The 13,498-nt window shown below is 45.8% G+C and overlaps 1 protein-coding gene across 5 annotated transcripts in view; it reads right to left on the reverse strand.

The window, feature by feature from the left end:
- Positions 1–1,706: 1,706 nt before the first annotated feature.
- The window catches only part of TMEM164 (transmembrane protein 164), a 209,874-nt gene continuing 198,082 nt past the window's right edge, over positions 1,707–13,498 (reverse strand). For all 5 annotated transcript variants that reach the window (XM_037045904.1, XM_037045908.1, XM_037045905.1 and 2 more), the window contains 2 exons: positions 8,058–8,158; positions 1,707–6,369 (listed from right to left, as the gene is read on the reverse strand). In XM_037045904.1, coding sequence (XP_036901799.1) covers positions 6,163–6,369; positions 8,058–8,158 — 308 coding nt within the window. In that variant the 3' untranslated portion in view covers positions 1,707–6,162. The remainder of the gene's footprint in view (positions 6,370–8,057; positions 8,159–13,498) is intronic.

Below are 13,498 nucleotides of genomic sequence, written 5' to 3' on the forward strand. Positions count from 1 at the left end.
GGATTACACAACATGGGGCAAATTGCAGCCCAGGAGTGAGCACTACGTGCTGTGGAAGCCAAGCAGAGAAGAATCTAATGTGGATTGGGGCTCAGGGAAGACAGTGCACAGGAACTGACACTGGAGCTCAGGTTCGAGCTTTGGACAAGAAGGGAGAGTGGAGAGCTAAGAACACAGCACAATGAGAAAGGCAAAGAAGTGGGTAAAGGTAATGGCACAAATAAACGGAGTATGATATGCCTGGATCAAGCGATCTCCCCCTGTGTATGGTTCCTGGGGGGCCTGGGGAGGAGATGAAACCTAGATGTTTCCAGGGCCCAGGGAAATGAAGCAGTCAGATTTGTATTTGAAAAAGTTGCCCACAGTAGGGAGAAGACTGGAGCAGAGACAAAGGCAGAAGCACTAGCCCAGGCAAGAGGAGGGCATGGCCTAGGTCACTGGTATTTAGCAATTCCTGAAAAGTGAGACACATGGAAAGGTCATGTGCCCAACTTTTGTCCCATCCATCCAACAGCTTCTTTTTCCATCCTTCCACCTGGGCCAGCTCTACCTAGACCCTTGTGCCCCTTCCCCTACCCCCACTCCTATACCTTTCAGCTCTGCTTTGAGCCTCGCCACTCAAGCCTGCAGGCAGCACAAAACAAAACAAAACGGGCTTGACTATTTCAGTCATGCAGTCATGGGTCTCATTTTCGTCTCTCTTGCCTGCCACGTCATTTTCCAGCTCTCCTCCTGGATTTCCTCCCTTCTCTTTCAGATTTGCTCAGGAACGCCAGCAGCCCAAACAGATCATAGAGTCTGGGCGTGAGTGTAAAACACTCTCTAAAATTGGTTTCACTTCTCCATTTACTAGCTCTGTTAGGTGGCAACAGCATTGCCAGTCAACTCTTTTTGTGGGATTCACATGAAGTACTGTGTGTGGAGGGACTTAGCATCATACCTGGCACACGGCTGTACTTACTGCTTTGTAGATGCAGAATCTCGTGGCAAGAGATCAAAGGACTTGCCCTACGTGGTGGTTTTGTGGCCCAGGGTCGCAGGCCCCTGCTTCCTTGCTATGCTGGGTGCTCAACTACTGACCAATGAGGACATCCAGCAGCACTGCAGGCCACTTCGGCTAGCTGTGTCCCTTCTAGAAGAAGCAGCAGCACCAGTAAAACACCAAAGAAGGCCTGTTTGATGTAATGTCAAGCTGGCCTAATCATGCTCACCATGGGCTGTTCAGTGGGAAGCCTTGGGCAGACAGGTCTGACTGCACCCAAAGTAGAGTTATCTTCTCCACTTCTCCCCACAGTATATTCTGACTTGTGTTGGGCACAGGGCCCAAGTTGAACAGTGCTGGCACAGAGCCAGCCCTCAGGGAACTTGGAATGACTGAGTCTGAACATGTTGGTTTCAACATTGCCTTGTCTAACTCAGTCATCCAGCCCGGCTCCATGCAACATGGGCCCAGCGAGTGCAGCAAATGTCCTCAGCAGACAAGCGCTGCTAAGAGCAAAAGACTCCCTGGGTCCCTAGCAGAAGCAGGCAGCATGTGGGAATTTAAAGCCACACATCCTGCCACACAGCTCCCAGGGCAAAGCTTTGCAGAGAGTGCCTCTGGTGCTCTGCTCCATGGTGTGGTGGACCAGCAGCCCCCTTCTGTCTCCTTTTCAAAGCAGGGGGCCTTCTGGGAGGGTCTAGGAAGCAAGGCCAAGACTCCTGTGTTCTCATAAATCTTTTAATAACAGTAAATGAAGAAAACATTGTAACAATAAGTCCCATGGTGAGGGTTCTTTTTTATTCAGGGATCATCAAGAAAAACACCTAAGACTAAAATTCAAAATGCTAAGTACATAAATTAATGACCATTTATTTCCAAAGGTGACTGCAGAACCACCTTGGTACAATCAAAAGGTTTTAGAAAACAGAGAAAACTCATTACAAAATGCCCCAAGAAGTGAACAAACTAATGGGAGCAGAAAGACCAAGAACCAGCTTGGCAAAAATATTCACCATGCTACTCTTTAGGGGGACTATATAGACTGGTCTAAAAGGGAGCCATTGAGGGGAGCAGTGACAGGAAGGGGTCAGCCCTCAGGATGAGGAAGGATGAGGGTCAGGTGTAAGAGGGACAGACGCATTTGTCAATTTCCTGGCAGAAGTAATTACAGATCAGACTATCTTATTCTCTCCACCACAGAAACACCAATAGAAATGAATAATTCTTTAAAATATAAACAAAACTGACACTGGAAGTTTCTAAAACAAGAGCTTTGCTTAAAATGACTTTCGTTTCTTATTGTGTCACTGAGCAGCAAACCACTGTACAAAAATGTCACAGACAAGAGCAACAACACATGAATAGGTTTTCCTGAGCACAAACTGACTTGATCTATATACATAAAAATAAGGCTCACTCCCTGTCTGACAAATCAGGACTCTACCCACTACCCAGAGGGCAGGTCAGGGTAGGGCAGGCAGGAGGAAGGTCATTTCTGTCTGGGGCCTTGCCAAGGAGCACAAGAAGGGCTGCAGGCCCCCCTCTTATGTCGCTCCAGATTCACCAAAAACCAGCAGTGCACCTGCATGTTATCCTGCAATGTCATGCGTGGCCCTTCTTTATATATATATATATATATATTTAATTTGGGTTTTAAAGAGAGGGGAAGGGAGGGAGAAAGAGAGGGAGAGAAACTTCGATGTGAAAGAGAAGCATGAATTCATTGCCTTCCATATGCGCCCCAACCAGGGACTAAACTGACAACCCAGGCATTTGTCTTGACCAGGAATAGAGCCAGTAACCCTTCGGTTTGCAGGACGTCACCCAAGCAACTGAACCACACTGGTGGGGCTCAGGCCATCTTTTTTCCTCCCATACCTCCCCTTCAGTCTCCCAAAGAGGACATATGACTCTGGATCAACATCTAGAGATTCAGGGAAGTCTTTTTTGGCCAGGGGAACAGGAAAAAGGGCTTTCCACCACCTAGTGAGCTACTCGGCTTACTCCCACAGCAACACCCAGCCCCAATACCAGTACCTGGAGACCTGCTGACAATTTGTTATCTGTGGGTAGCTATGCCTACTCCCCAGAAAACTGAATTATCAAGCAGCACAAATAGCAAAGCCCTGGCCAAGGCTGCAGCTAAAGAGATGATCTGATACCTAGACTTGTGGTACTGGATGGTAAAGTGCACTGCCCACGCAGCTTATCCCAACCACTCTGCAAGCAGCTTCTGTGAATGCTGAGAAGTTCAAGGGGAAAGAGAGAGCACTGACTTGTGGAGAAAAGTCATTGTGGTCATTTCTCATAAGCTCACAGTTACACATCACTGGGAAGAAAATAGGCCAGGCCATCTTTGGTGTCCAAAACCAAATACCAAGACCACAAGCAGGCATGACCATATTCCTGCTCTTCTCAGCTGATGCCACAAGTTGGACAGCTGAACAGACTTCTCATTGGCTCAGATCCTTGGCCAAAGCTACCCAGGGTCTTGAGGGAACACTCATTTCTCTTCTTAGGGCTATTTTGAAAGAACCTGTCTACTCCTAAGACACTCTCTCAAACACACACAGAGCTCACAAGTGCTGGCTAATGCCACGGAGACTTGGCCAGAGTGGTTGGGGAGCCTCCTGGCACTGAGAGGAAGGGCCTGAGGAGGAGCTGGGAAGTTCAAACCCACTGGTAAAGGCACCTCTCTCCAAGGCAGGCTGCCAGGTTTTTGGCCAGGTTTGGTCCAAGGTGCAAGTGAGGTACAGACCAATTCAGATGCACACTGCTCCCTAACACCTCAAACAGAGGCCCTGGTGCCCTGTGAAGCCTCTGGACTAGGTTCACTGTTCCTCTCTGTTCCTCCCACCTCCATGTTTCTGAGCCAGCCTGGCCCTCAGAACCCCTGCATCTCCCCTTCACGTATTCCCTTCTCTGACAGGTGTATCCATCTTTGGCTTGGCCAGGGCAGACACATGGCTTTCACTTTCTTCTTTCCTCCCAAGCAGCACAAAGTGCCAACCAGAATGGGACACTGAGCTGTAGCCAGAGCAAAGGCAAGCTTTAGAGGCATGCCAATGTAGGAAAAACTCGGGTGGACTGGCAACCTGTACCATGCCACACAGGGAGAAAGAGCTTCTGCAGAGTCACTTATAGCCCTGTTGCCAGCTGAGGCATATCACCTGCCTACAAAGATTCCATGCACTGGTAGGGGGCAGGACAGGCCCCTAAGGGCTCCACCCATGACCTCCTTCCAACTTTTCTTCTCGTAAAGAGGCTGAGGAGCACTGAGGCCTTGCACATTTCCTTATCAGCCCATCCTCCACGCAGCACTTTGATGGTGGGCAAGGCAAATCTTGCCAATCAAAAGGCTCCTCTTCTGGAACACAACCCTAGAGTGAAAGGCACTAAGAAAAACTTGTTCATATCCTCAAAGACAGCAGAAAATGAAGGTTACGTGTCTCTCAGAGCTCATGGGGACTATGAGTACCCAGTGTTCTCCCTCTAGTTGCCCTACACCCTGGGGGTTGATAATGTCAGTGCCAGCAGGCATCTGCAAAAGGGCGGTTCCATGGTTGCTGCCCTGGGCCTCCCCTTGCTCAGAGACTGTCCTACATTCTGCTACCTCCTGTAGGTCCATTTGTTAAAATTGTAACCACTGAGTCACTAAAGCTCAATCTACATCTCATACAGTAACACCTGAAATACTGAAACTGGTCCAGGGTAACTGGGTTGCCTAGAGTGGAAGATGGGAGGGGAGGCCCACCACAGGAAGTCACTGAACCATCTTTTCTGTTCTTAGGCAAATCTCCTCAATACAAGCTAACAAGAAATGAGCAAAAGCCCAGCCACTGTCTCCCTTCTTGAGATCCATGAGTGTCTTACCTAGTCTTTCAACAAAAGGTCTTCCATTTGGAGCAGCTGCATCTCCACCCATGAGGATTTAATTCCTTTGTACCTCCCTTTCAACCTAGACATGGGTTTAGGAGTAGGCAGAGTGGGAAGCATATGATGCCTCCCATGATAAACAATTCAGTACTGTGTCTGGCTACAGTGACGATACCTGGCCCTAGGGACACAACACCAGCAGGATCTGTATCTTCTGAAACCCAAGACACTGACATATCCTGTGAAGCCACAAAATGCACTGGCGAGAGCCCTTCCAGAGAGACGCCCTGGTGCAAGGATTCTCCAGACTCAAACATCCAAAAACAAATGAGCAAGCAAATGAAAGCCAAAAAGCAAAAAAGGCAAACAAACAAAAACCAAAGAGAGAGAGAACCTTTAAGGGGCACTCAAGATTCAACTGGCATCTCTTACCAACATGACACTGAAATGGAACATATGAGTCAAGTCTGTTTTTTGTTTTCTCAAGTTACCACTTCTGTTGATTAATTTCTAGACTCACTTTTGCTTGGGATGTGGGCTAGTCCTCAGCTCTCACAGGCAGAATGTGCCCAGAGTCCTGCCTAGAATTACTTGTGGACATTTAAATGTTGTTCACTTCAGATCTGCCATTGCAGCAGCTCTCTATCCTCTTCAATGCAATCAAGCCTCGGACCGGGTAGTATCCCATGTCCCATGGCAGGCAGCCTCTTGGAGAGTATGGCTGGTCGGTTGTTTGCTTTGAGTCATGAGACACCAATGGTAAGAATCTGGCCAGTTCTATTTTGGCCATGAGTTGGGAAATCCCATGGCTCTTGGCCTCCTGCTGGTATAGAAACAAGGTCTCAGTCCCCTTACAATGGGGGTTTTGCTGGAGACAAAGGGGACCCCAGCACAAATCTGTAGGTCCCTGGCAGTAGAGAAATGAAACACAACCAATCTTATCACTTCTATGCCCAAGTAACTACTGCTTGTTGTTTCCTTTCTCCTCAACCAGCTGTTGTTAGAGCACCAACAAGCAGAGTGAAAGCTACTGACTACTGTCTCCCTATGTAAGGCCACTGGGAGCAAGAAGAAGGAGCAGGGGATGAAGAACAGATTCAGCCCTCAGCACTACACCCACATTCCAGGCAATGTCCTGGGAGGAAGAGCCGGGAAAGGAAGAGTGGTGGAAGAAAGGGACAGAAAGGAGGAAAAAAGAAATACACCAAACATTGTACTGCCCTCTCCCAAGATGTCATTAAGAACTGGGTGTTCTTTAAAATCAAGTCAGGACTTATTTCCTCAGGGAGAGAAAAAAACCACCTTCAGTCTATTTTCTTGGCTGGAAGCCGGAGCAAATCCAGCAGATATTTACACAAGGGCCCAACCATATATGAGAACAGGATGACCAGCTTCCCGTGGGTCATGGTCATGAGAGTCTGGTGTCCCGAGGCCCAGATGCGATACCAGGGGCCGTAGAATGGGTCTGAGATGGCCGGACACAGCATGTTGTTCAAATTCACTTCGGTGACCTGCAGGGACAAGGGAGGTAAAGTGAGCGTTCACCATCCTTAGGCTTTCTCTGGCTTCTGCCAGTTCAGCCATCTCTACCTAAAGGGAAACTAGACAAGTAGGGATTAACAAATCCCCACCTGTTCATAATAGGATTTTTCTCCCCTAGGTTTCATGAGTGAGTCAAAGCTAGAGCCCTCTGGAGGTGATGGGGAAGGCCATCGTCCACTGGAAGATCTGTTTGGTTTTGCTCCATCTTGCATTCTATGTCGAGCATAGGGCCTGTTGTTATTCCTAAGCATCTACTATGTGCCTAGTCCCTGGAAAGGTGTTATGGGAGAAAAGAACAGTTAACAGCATGGTCCCTGCCTCCACATAATTGGCAACCAATCAAGTTAGGGTGATCTGTCTACCACATCCGACCTTAGACCAGATGGAGCTCACCGGGTCTGCCTCACCAGACCCACATAATGTACAGAATGGGGACAAAGTGTTCAGGTAAGATTTCATGAAGGAAGTGGCACCTGAATGGACTCATGAAGGATGAATGGTGGTCACGGCGAAGAATGGAGTAAGCAGAGCCTTCCTTGTAGGAGGTGCGGCTTAAACCAGCCCGGAAGTGGGATCAAGTATGGTATGGATGGTGACATAAGGACACTGACTCTTCTGGAATCAAGGAGGCCCAATAGAGAGCAGTGCAAATAAAGGTGTGAAGGTCATACTACTTCATCCCTATTGTCAGGAAGCATGCACACTTTCGGCAAGGAGCTCAAACCACACCCCAAGGTAAACCAGAGTAGAACAATATGCTAGGGTAGGGAAAAGAAGGTAATTGCTTCTATAAAGGCACTGCTGACATTGATTATACACCCTAATCCTGCCAGATCCTGCAAGGCTCCACATGGAAAATACTACATTACTTCTGCTCACACACAAATCCAGACATGCCACTCCTGCCCCAAGGACAGCCACTACACCTTCCTCCTTCAAACCCATTCACGTTAAAAACCAGTCCTCACGACCTGTTGGGGAGGTTAGGGGTTTTGTACCATGTCACTGAGGGGCACAGAGCTCTCCACCCTTGAGGATGAGGTGACTCACCCTTGAGGATGAGGTGGCAGAACCAGGACTTGAAATTGGGTCTCCTGACCGGCCCCCCCCAAGCCCCAGCCCTGAGCTTTTCCTATTCACTTTACCACCAACAGGCATCCATATACTCAGTATTCTTCAGTTCTGGATAATTCAAATACTGAGTCCAGCCATCATCCAAGCTCTCAGCAGATCTGAACACCCCAGAATTCCCAACACTGTACTTCCACTGGCCACACAACTCAGGGTCTGGGAGTAGGCCCAAAGGTCTACTCAGGCCCAGAGTAAGGGTTATGGCCATGCCTACCATGGGATCCACAGCAAACCACTTTCTAATTGTAGCTCACTGTTTCTGACCCAAGTGGCTATGACTGAAAGGTGGCATCCTTGCCTCCCAAAGGATGAAAGAAACAGCCATTACTAAAGGACTCAGAAAACTGCTTAGTGAAGCCATGGCTGCAAACCATAAATCAGCAACCCAGACACAACAATCTGATGTCCTGGCCTTTGGCATCTTGTATTTTCAATACAAAACAATGCACCAGTGCCAACCAGGATTATCAAGATTTATGAAGAAACTTCAAACAGAGGGGATGGAAGGGGTTAGAACCAAACTTACCAGGCCCAGGATCTGTAAGATGCTGAAGTGATAAAAGAACATGAGGCCAGTTGAGAGAAGTGCCCACTGGAAACAGCTGAGGGGCTCTGGGGTGTAAGCACCTGAAGAAAAAGGGGAGATGGTGAGGTAGTAGGGTTAATGACGCACTTCTCCTCCTTTGCCACACAAGGTGCAGGTGCTGAGGCCACAGCTGCTGCCTGCAGATTACCCCCTTTCAGTGCTCAGTGACAGCTACCTAAGACACAGCCCTACTGATTACCTGGGTACTCCAATCAGCCCCCTCCCAACCTCTGTTCTGCCATGTAATGCTGAGACCATTACAAAGAGAGAGCTTTTACTTAGTGTAAAAGTAATAACATAAAATAGAATGTGACTAAAATAGAAATACACTGTAAGTGCAAAATATACAAATTTTGCTTATGGACAAGAATGTAAAATATGTTAATTTTATATTGATTACATGTTGAAATGATAATCTTTTGATTAAATAAGACACTTAAACTTAATTTAGAAGAGTAAAACATGCTCACTAAAGGGAATTTAGAAAATGTTAAAGAGTAGAAACAAGATGGAAGAAAAGAAGAAAATCATCCCCAACTCTATTACCCAAATGCAACTACTGCTAGCCCATGGGTGTATCTCCTTGGCTCTTTATGCCTTTGGAGTTCCTTTTCTTTTGCTTTTAATTATTACTAGGAATGTATATGTGTGTGTGTGTGTGTGTGTGTGTGTGTGTGTGTATTCCCTCAAGTTTCAGAAGAGAAATGTCAATTATTGGGTATAGCATGGTGGTTGAGAATGTTAACTGTGATGACAGACAGACTTGGTTTTAAACCTGTATTTTATCACTTACTGGCTGTGTGACCCTGGAAAAGTTGTTTAAGCTCCCCAAATCTCAGCTGAGTTTTCTGTGAAATGGGCATAACAGTCCTACTTACTTCTTAAAATTGTTATGAGAAGTAAAGGACATAATATATTGAGAGCTGTTAGAACAAGATCTTATACAATGTAAATGTACAGTGTGTGTTAGATACTATAATTACTATACCATTATTATTATTCAAATAACTAAAGAAGGTGCCACATACAATGGTGGTGCCATGTCCCAACTGCAAGACAACTCCCTCCCCTAGTACATCACAAATAATATTATTTTCCCTTTACCATCACTAAGAACCACCATCCCAGTAGGCTTATAAATGTTGTGACTGTCACTCTGAGTGGAGCCTTAGAAAGGAGTGGTCCAGAATGAAGGGAACCTAGAACCCTCTACCCCAAGCAAGTAGGTGGCAAAATTATTACACATCCTGGAGTAAATTTTTTCAAGTGAGTCTTTCACTGATTCATCCATCCATTCATCAGTTATTAGGCACCTATTATATTCTAAGGCAGGGGTGTCAAACTCATTTTCACCGGGGGCCACATCAGCCTCGTGGTTACTGTCAAAGGGTTGAATGTTATTTCAACTCCTTAACAGTTAAGGAGTAGTTACATTTATACAGTCCTAAAATTATTTCAGCCCTCTGAAGGCAACCACGAGGCTGATATGGCCCCTGGTGAAAATGAGTTTGACACTCCTGTTCTAAGGCCTGTGCAAAGCTTTGGGGATAGGAAAATAAAAAAGAAATGCTCCCTACAATCTCAGATTCACAGTCAGGCAAAGGAGGAAGACATGCCAGTCAACAATTATGAACCAGTACAATGGGTGCGGAGACCAAGGTCTGTACCACATAGAGGGTGGGCAAATGTAGGTTTGCAGCTGTGAGTAGGAAAAACAGAGTTTGATTCTTTTATTATTCTTTATTACTCATTGTATTATTTTCTGCATGAACAACTGTGAACCTACTTTTGTTTGTCCCTGTATTATGGAAGGACAAAACTCAGCTTTGTGGGGCAAGTGTGGAAACATGAACTACCTCTTGGTTCAGTGGGTCCATAGTTGTATAAGAGTTGGGGCCACAGAGGAGAGTGCGCTGGGGTAGAGAGCTGAAATAAAACTTAAGAGGTTGGCAAAGCTGGTCTGCTCCGAGCTGGGCCACACAGGACTTTAGGGGCCAGGCTGAGGCCTCTGGACTCCACCCTGTGCTGCAGGATCATGAGCCCAAATGCCTCAAGACTCAGGCAGGTAACTGGGAGCAGGGGACTGATCAGGGACAAAGAAACATTAGGGATACTAGAGACTGGCCAACTAGAAAGCCCATGCTCCTTCTAAAGAGGGCAACCACCACTCATCTCGATCCAATCATTGATCTGCACAGCCGTGGGCCCAGAGTTGCCAGTTTTATTGCTTTTGCAAGAGAAGCCAGAAATAAACCTTTCATGTGGAGTTTCCTGATTTCTAAGTGCTGGCAAATGATTCAAAATATTTTAAGCATGCTTAATGGACTGAACAAAACATTTCTTCTTAGATAGATTTCTGCCCATGGGTGGAACAGCTTTGAGCTCTACTGCTGAGCCATAGAAAACACTGCAAGATTTGAAGCTGGAAAGTGATGACACTAGATGTGTGCTTGAGAAGGATCACCCTGGCCCACTACTGTGGGGAGGATGGCTTGGGGCAGAAGGCATAGAGACTAGGAGACTGATAAAGAGATTGCTGCAGGAACCCAAAAAGGGAAGAGTATGGATGGCCTTGAATAGCAGTAGGGATGGAGAAACGTGGAGGGAATCAGCAGGAAGTCACAGAAGATTGGATATTGGAAGAAAGGGTGAGGAAGGATCTAATAAGGCTCTAGTTTGGGTGTCATTGGGTTAAACCATTTACTGAGATGGAGAAAGCAGGAAAATAATGAGGCCAATTTTAGATGTGTTGAAATTCAGGTGCCTGTGGAATATCTTAGCAGAAATATCTCTTTGGTGCCTGGATGAATTCTGGGATATATGGTGTGATGGCTAACAGTGTGAATGTCAGATCCTGGCAGACAGGTTTTCAAATCCTGGGTCTTGTCATTTATTAACTCCAGGGTCTTGAGCAAGCCTGAGTATCTCTTGAATTCAGTTTCAGTCATCTATAAAATGTGGTACCACTGCCCACTTCACAAGATTGTTGGGTAGATGATGTGAGATAATTTAAGTAATTATTGTAGTATCAAATCTGGGGTTTAACAGATACTGATTATTTTTGTTATTATAGGCATACCTTGGAAATATTGCAACTTTGGTTACTTGCATTAAAGCGAGCCACACAATTATTTTTGTGATTTCTCAGTATATGTTTAAATCATACTGTAGTTAATTAAGTATGCAATAGCATTATATCTTTAAAAACAATGTACATACCTTAATTTAAGAAAATGTATTGCTAAAAAATGCTAACCATCATATGAGCCTACAGTGAGTTGTAAACTTTTTGCTGGTGGAGGGCTTTGCCTCAAGGTTGATGAAAACACAACATCTGAAAAGTTCAATAAAGCAAGGTATGCCTGTATATGAATCACAAAGTTAGTGAAGAGGATGGACTGAATATCCAAATAGAGGTGTCATCAGCGCATAATGCTAACCAAAATCACAGGAGTATATGTAGACCAAGAGAAGAAGAAGGCTGGAAGCAGAACACCGAAGAACTCTATGGGGTGGGGTGGGGCTGAGGTTGGAGGGGAAAAGATGAGCAAGATGGAGTGGCTAAAGCCAAGTTGTGTCTTCTGCGGGAGCAGGTCAGCCTTGCTCTCTGACAAGAGGCAGAGTCACAGCACAACTGAGTCGGAAGGCTGCTTGAGGGTATCAAACTCATCCCTCTATTTTATAGGGGGAAAATGGGTCTGGGAGATGGGCAGCACCACAGCCAAAGTCACAATTGCAGAGCACTAGGCTTTCAGACACTTCCAGGGCACTCACTGCTCAAACGCCCCTTGCTATTCCCACAGACTTCCATCACACCAAGTTGTACCATTTCTTTCTTTGTCTGCCTAACCACCTAGACCAGTGCCTTGGGTTCAAGGGCCATGTGAAATTCATTTCTGTGTTCCTAGCACCTAGCACTACTCGGTTTTTTAACACATTGACCTTATGTACTTATTTATGCTTCATGCACTTTCTTATTTGCTAAATGAGTGGGAACAGGTCACCATGTTGTCACTGTGGCTTCTGGGGGCTTGTATAAAAGGGAAGAAGAGGGGACCTGGAGGACTGCCATTCATACATATGACTCCTCAAGCCCCAAGCCATTTTCCCTACATGTCTCTGCTCTCTACCTTCTACTTGGCTGCACCTAGTGTACCTGGGCAGTAATGGTAGCTGCAGGAAAGGGACAGATGGGAAAGTATCCTCATCCAGGAGCCAGCTGAGCCACAGACCTGGGAAAAGCTGGGATAAGGACTCAACTGCTGGGCAGCCTCCTCTCATTGTGCTCCTCTCTGCTCTGCCCTGTTACATGGGGGAAAAGGAACATCCAGACACTGTCAGAGGCCATGTTCCTCAGTGTTCTCACTGATTCTTGCCCAAATCCCCACTTTAGTATCATTCCCTCTGTATTACATCATCTGTGCTACACAAGACTGTTAGTTCCCTGAGGGAGGGGCCGTTTCTGAATGACCTCTTTACCTCCAGCACTCAGCACTCCAGTAAGCACTCAGAACATGACCACTGAATGGGTGAATGAAGGGCACAGACTTTCTGGCTCAACAATCCTACTTTTAGGACTACCATCAAATACCTAAAAAACAAAAACCCAAGAAACCACTCTTATTTGCACAAAGATGTTTACATCTGCACTGCCTATAATCTTGAGAAACTAGAAACAAAGCAAATGGAGAAATACGTTAAGTTAATCAATATTGTGTAACAGTCCACTGTCATTCAAATGACAGAGTGACAAACTAAGTCCCTGGCTAGTAATGGCAAGTGTAAAAGACAGAACACCAAGCAGTACATCAATGATGGAAAATGCAGCTTAGTAGTTCAAAACAAAGGGTTTGGGGTTAGACAACTTTAGGTTTATCTTGTCTCTGCCACTACCCACAAGGGTGACCTTGGGAAAATTGTGCTATCCCTCTAATCCTGTTTTCCCTATGTAGACTGAAGTTAACCTCTCCCTTTCAAGGCTGCAGAGTAGAACATATAGAAAAGTAAATACAGCAGCTAGTCTGGCATACAGACAGACAGCAGCTGCTATTTTTACCATGTCCACCACAGGCATCCAGAATCTCATAAAAGACTAGAAGAGAGGGAATCTTAAAAAAGGTGATCTTCTCTAGGAAGAGAGACTTTGACTGTGGTCTCCGCTGCCTTTTTACTGCTGTTTGTTGTTTTCATTGCAAAGATGATCAAATATTCAATTTATTTGAAAAACAAAAAACAAAACAAAAACAAAAACACCCTGAGAATAGATGACCCAATCCACATAGGTATATGCAAATTATATGCAAACACACACCATTCTTTTTTTTTTATATCCTGTACCTGGATGTAGCCCTAGGATAATCCACAAAAAAATCAGTTTTCTT

The sequence above is a fragment of the Sturnira hondurensis genome, unplaced genomic scaffold (assembly GCF_014824575.4).
Source record: "Sturnira hondurensis isolate 20B ecotype Veracruz unplaced genomic scaffold, ASM1482457v3 Scaffold0004501, whole genome shotgun sequence".
Lineage (NCBI taxonomy): Eukaryota > Metazoa > Chordata > Mammalia > Chiroptera > Phyllostomidae > Sturnira > Sturnira hondurensis.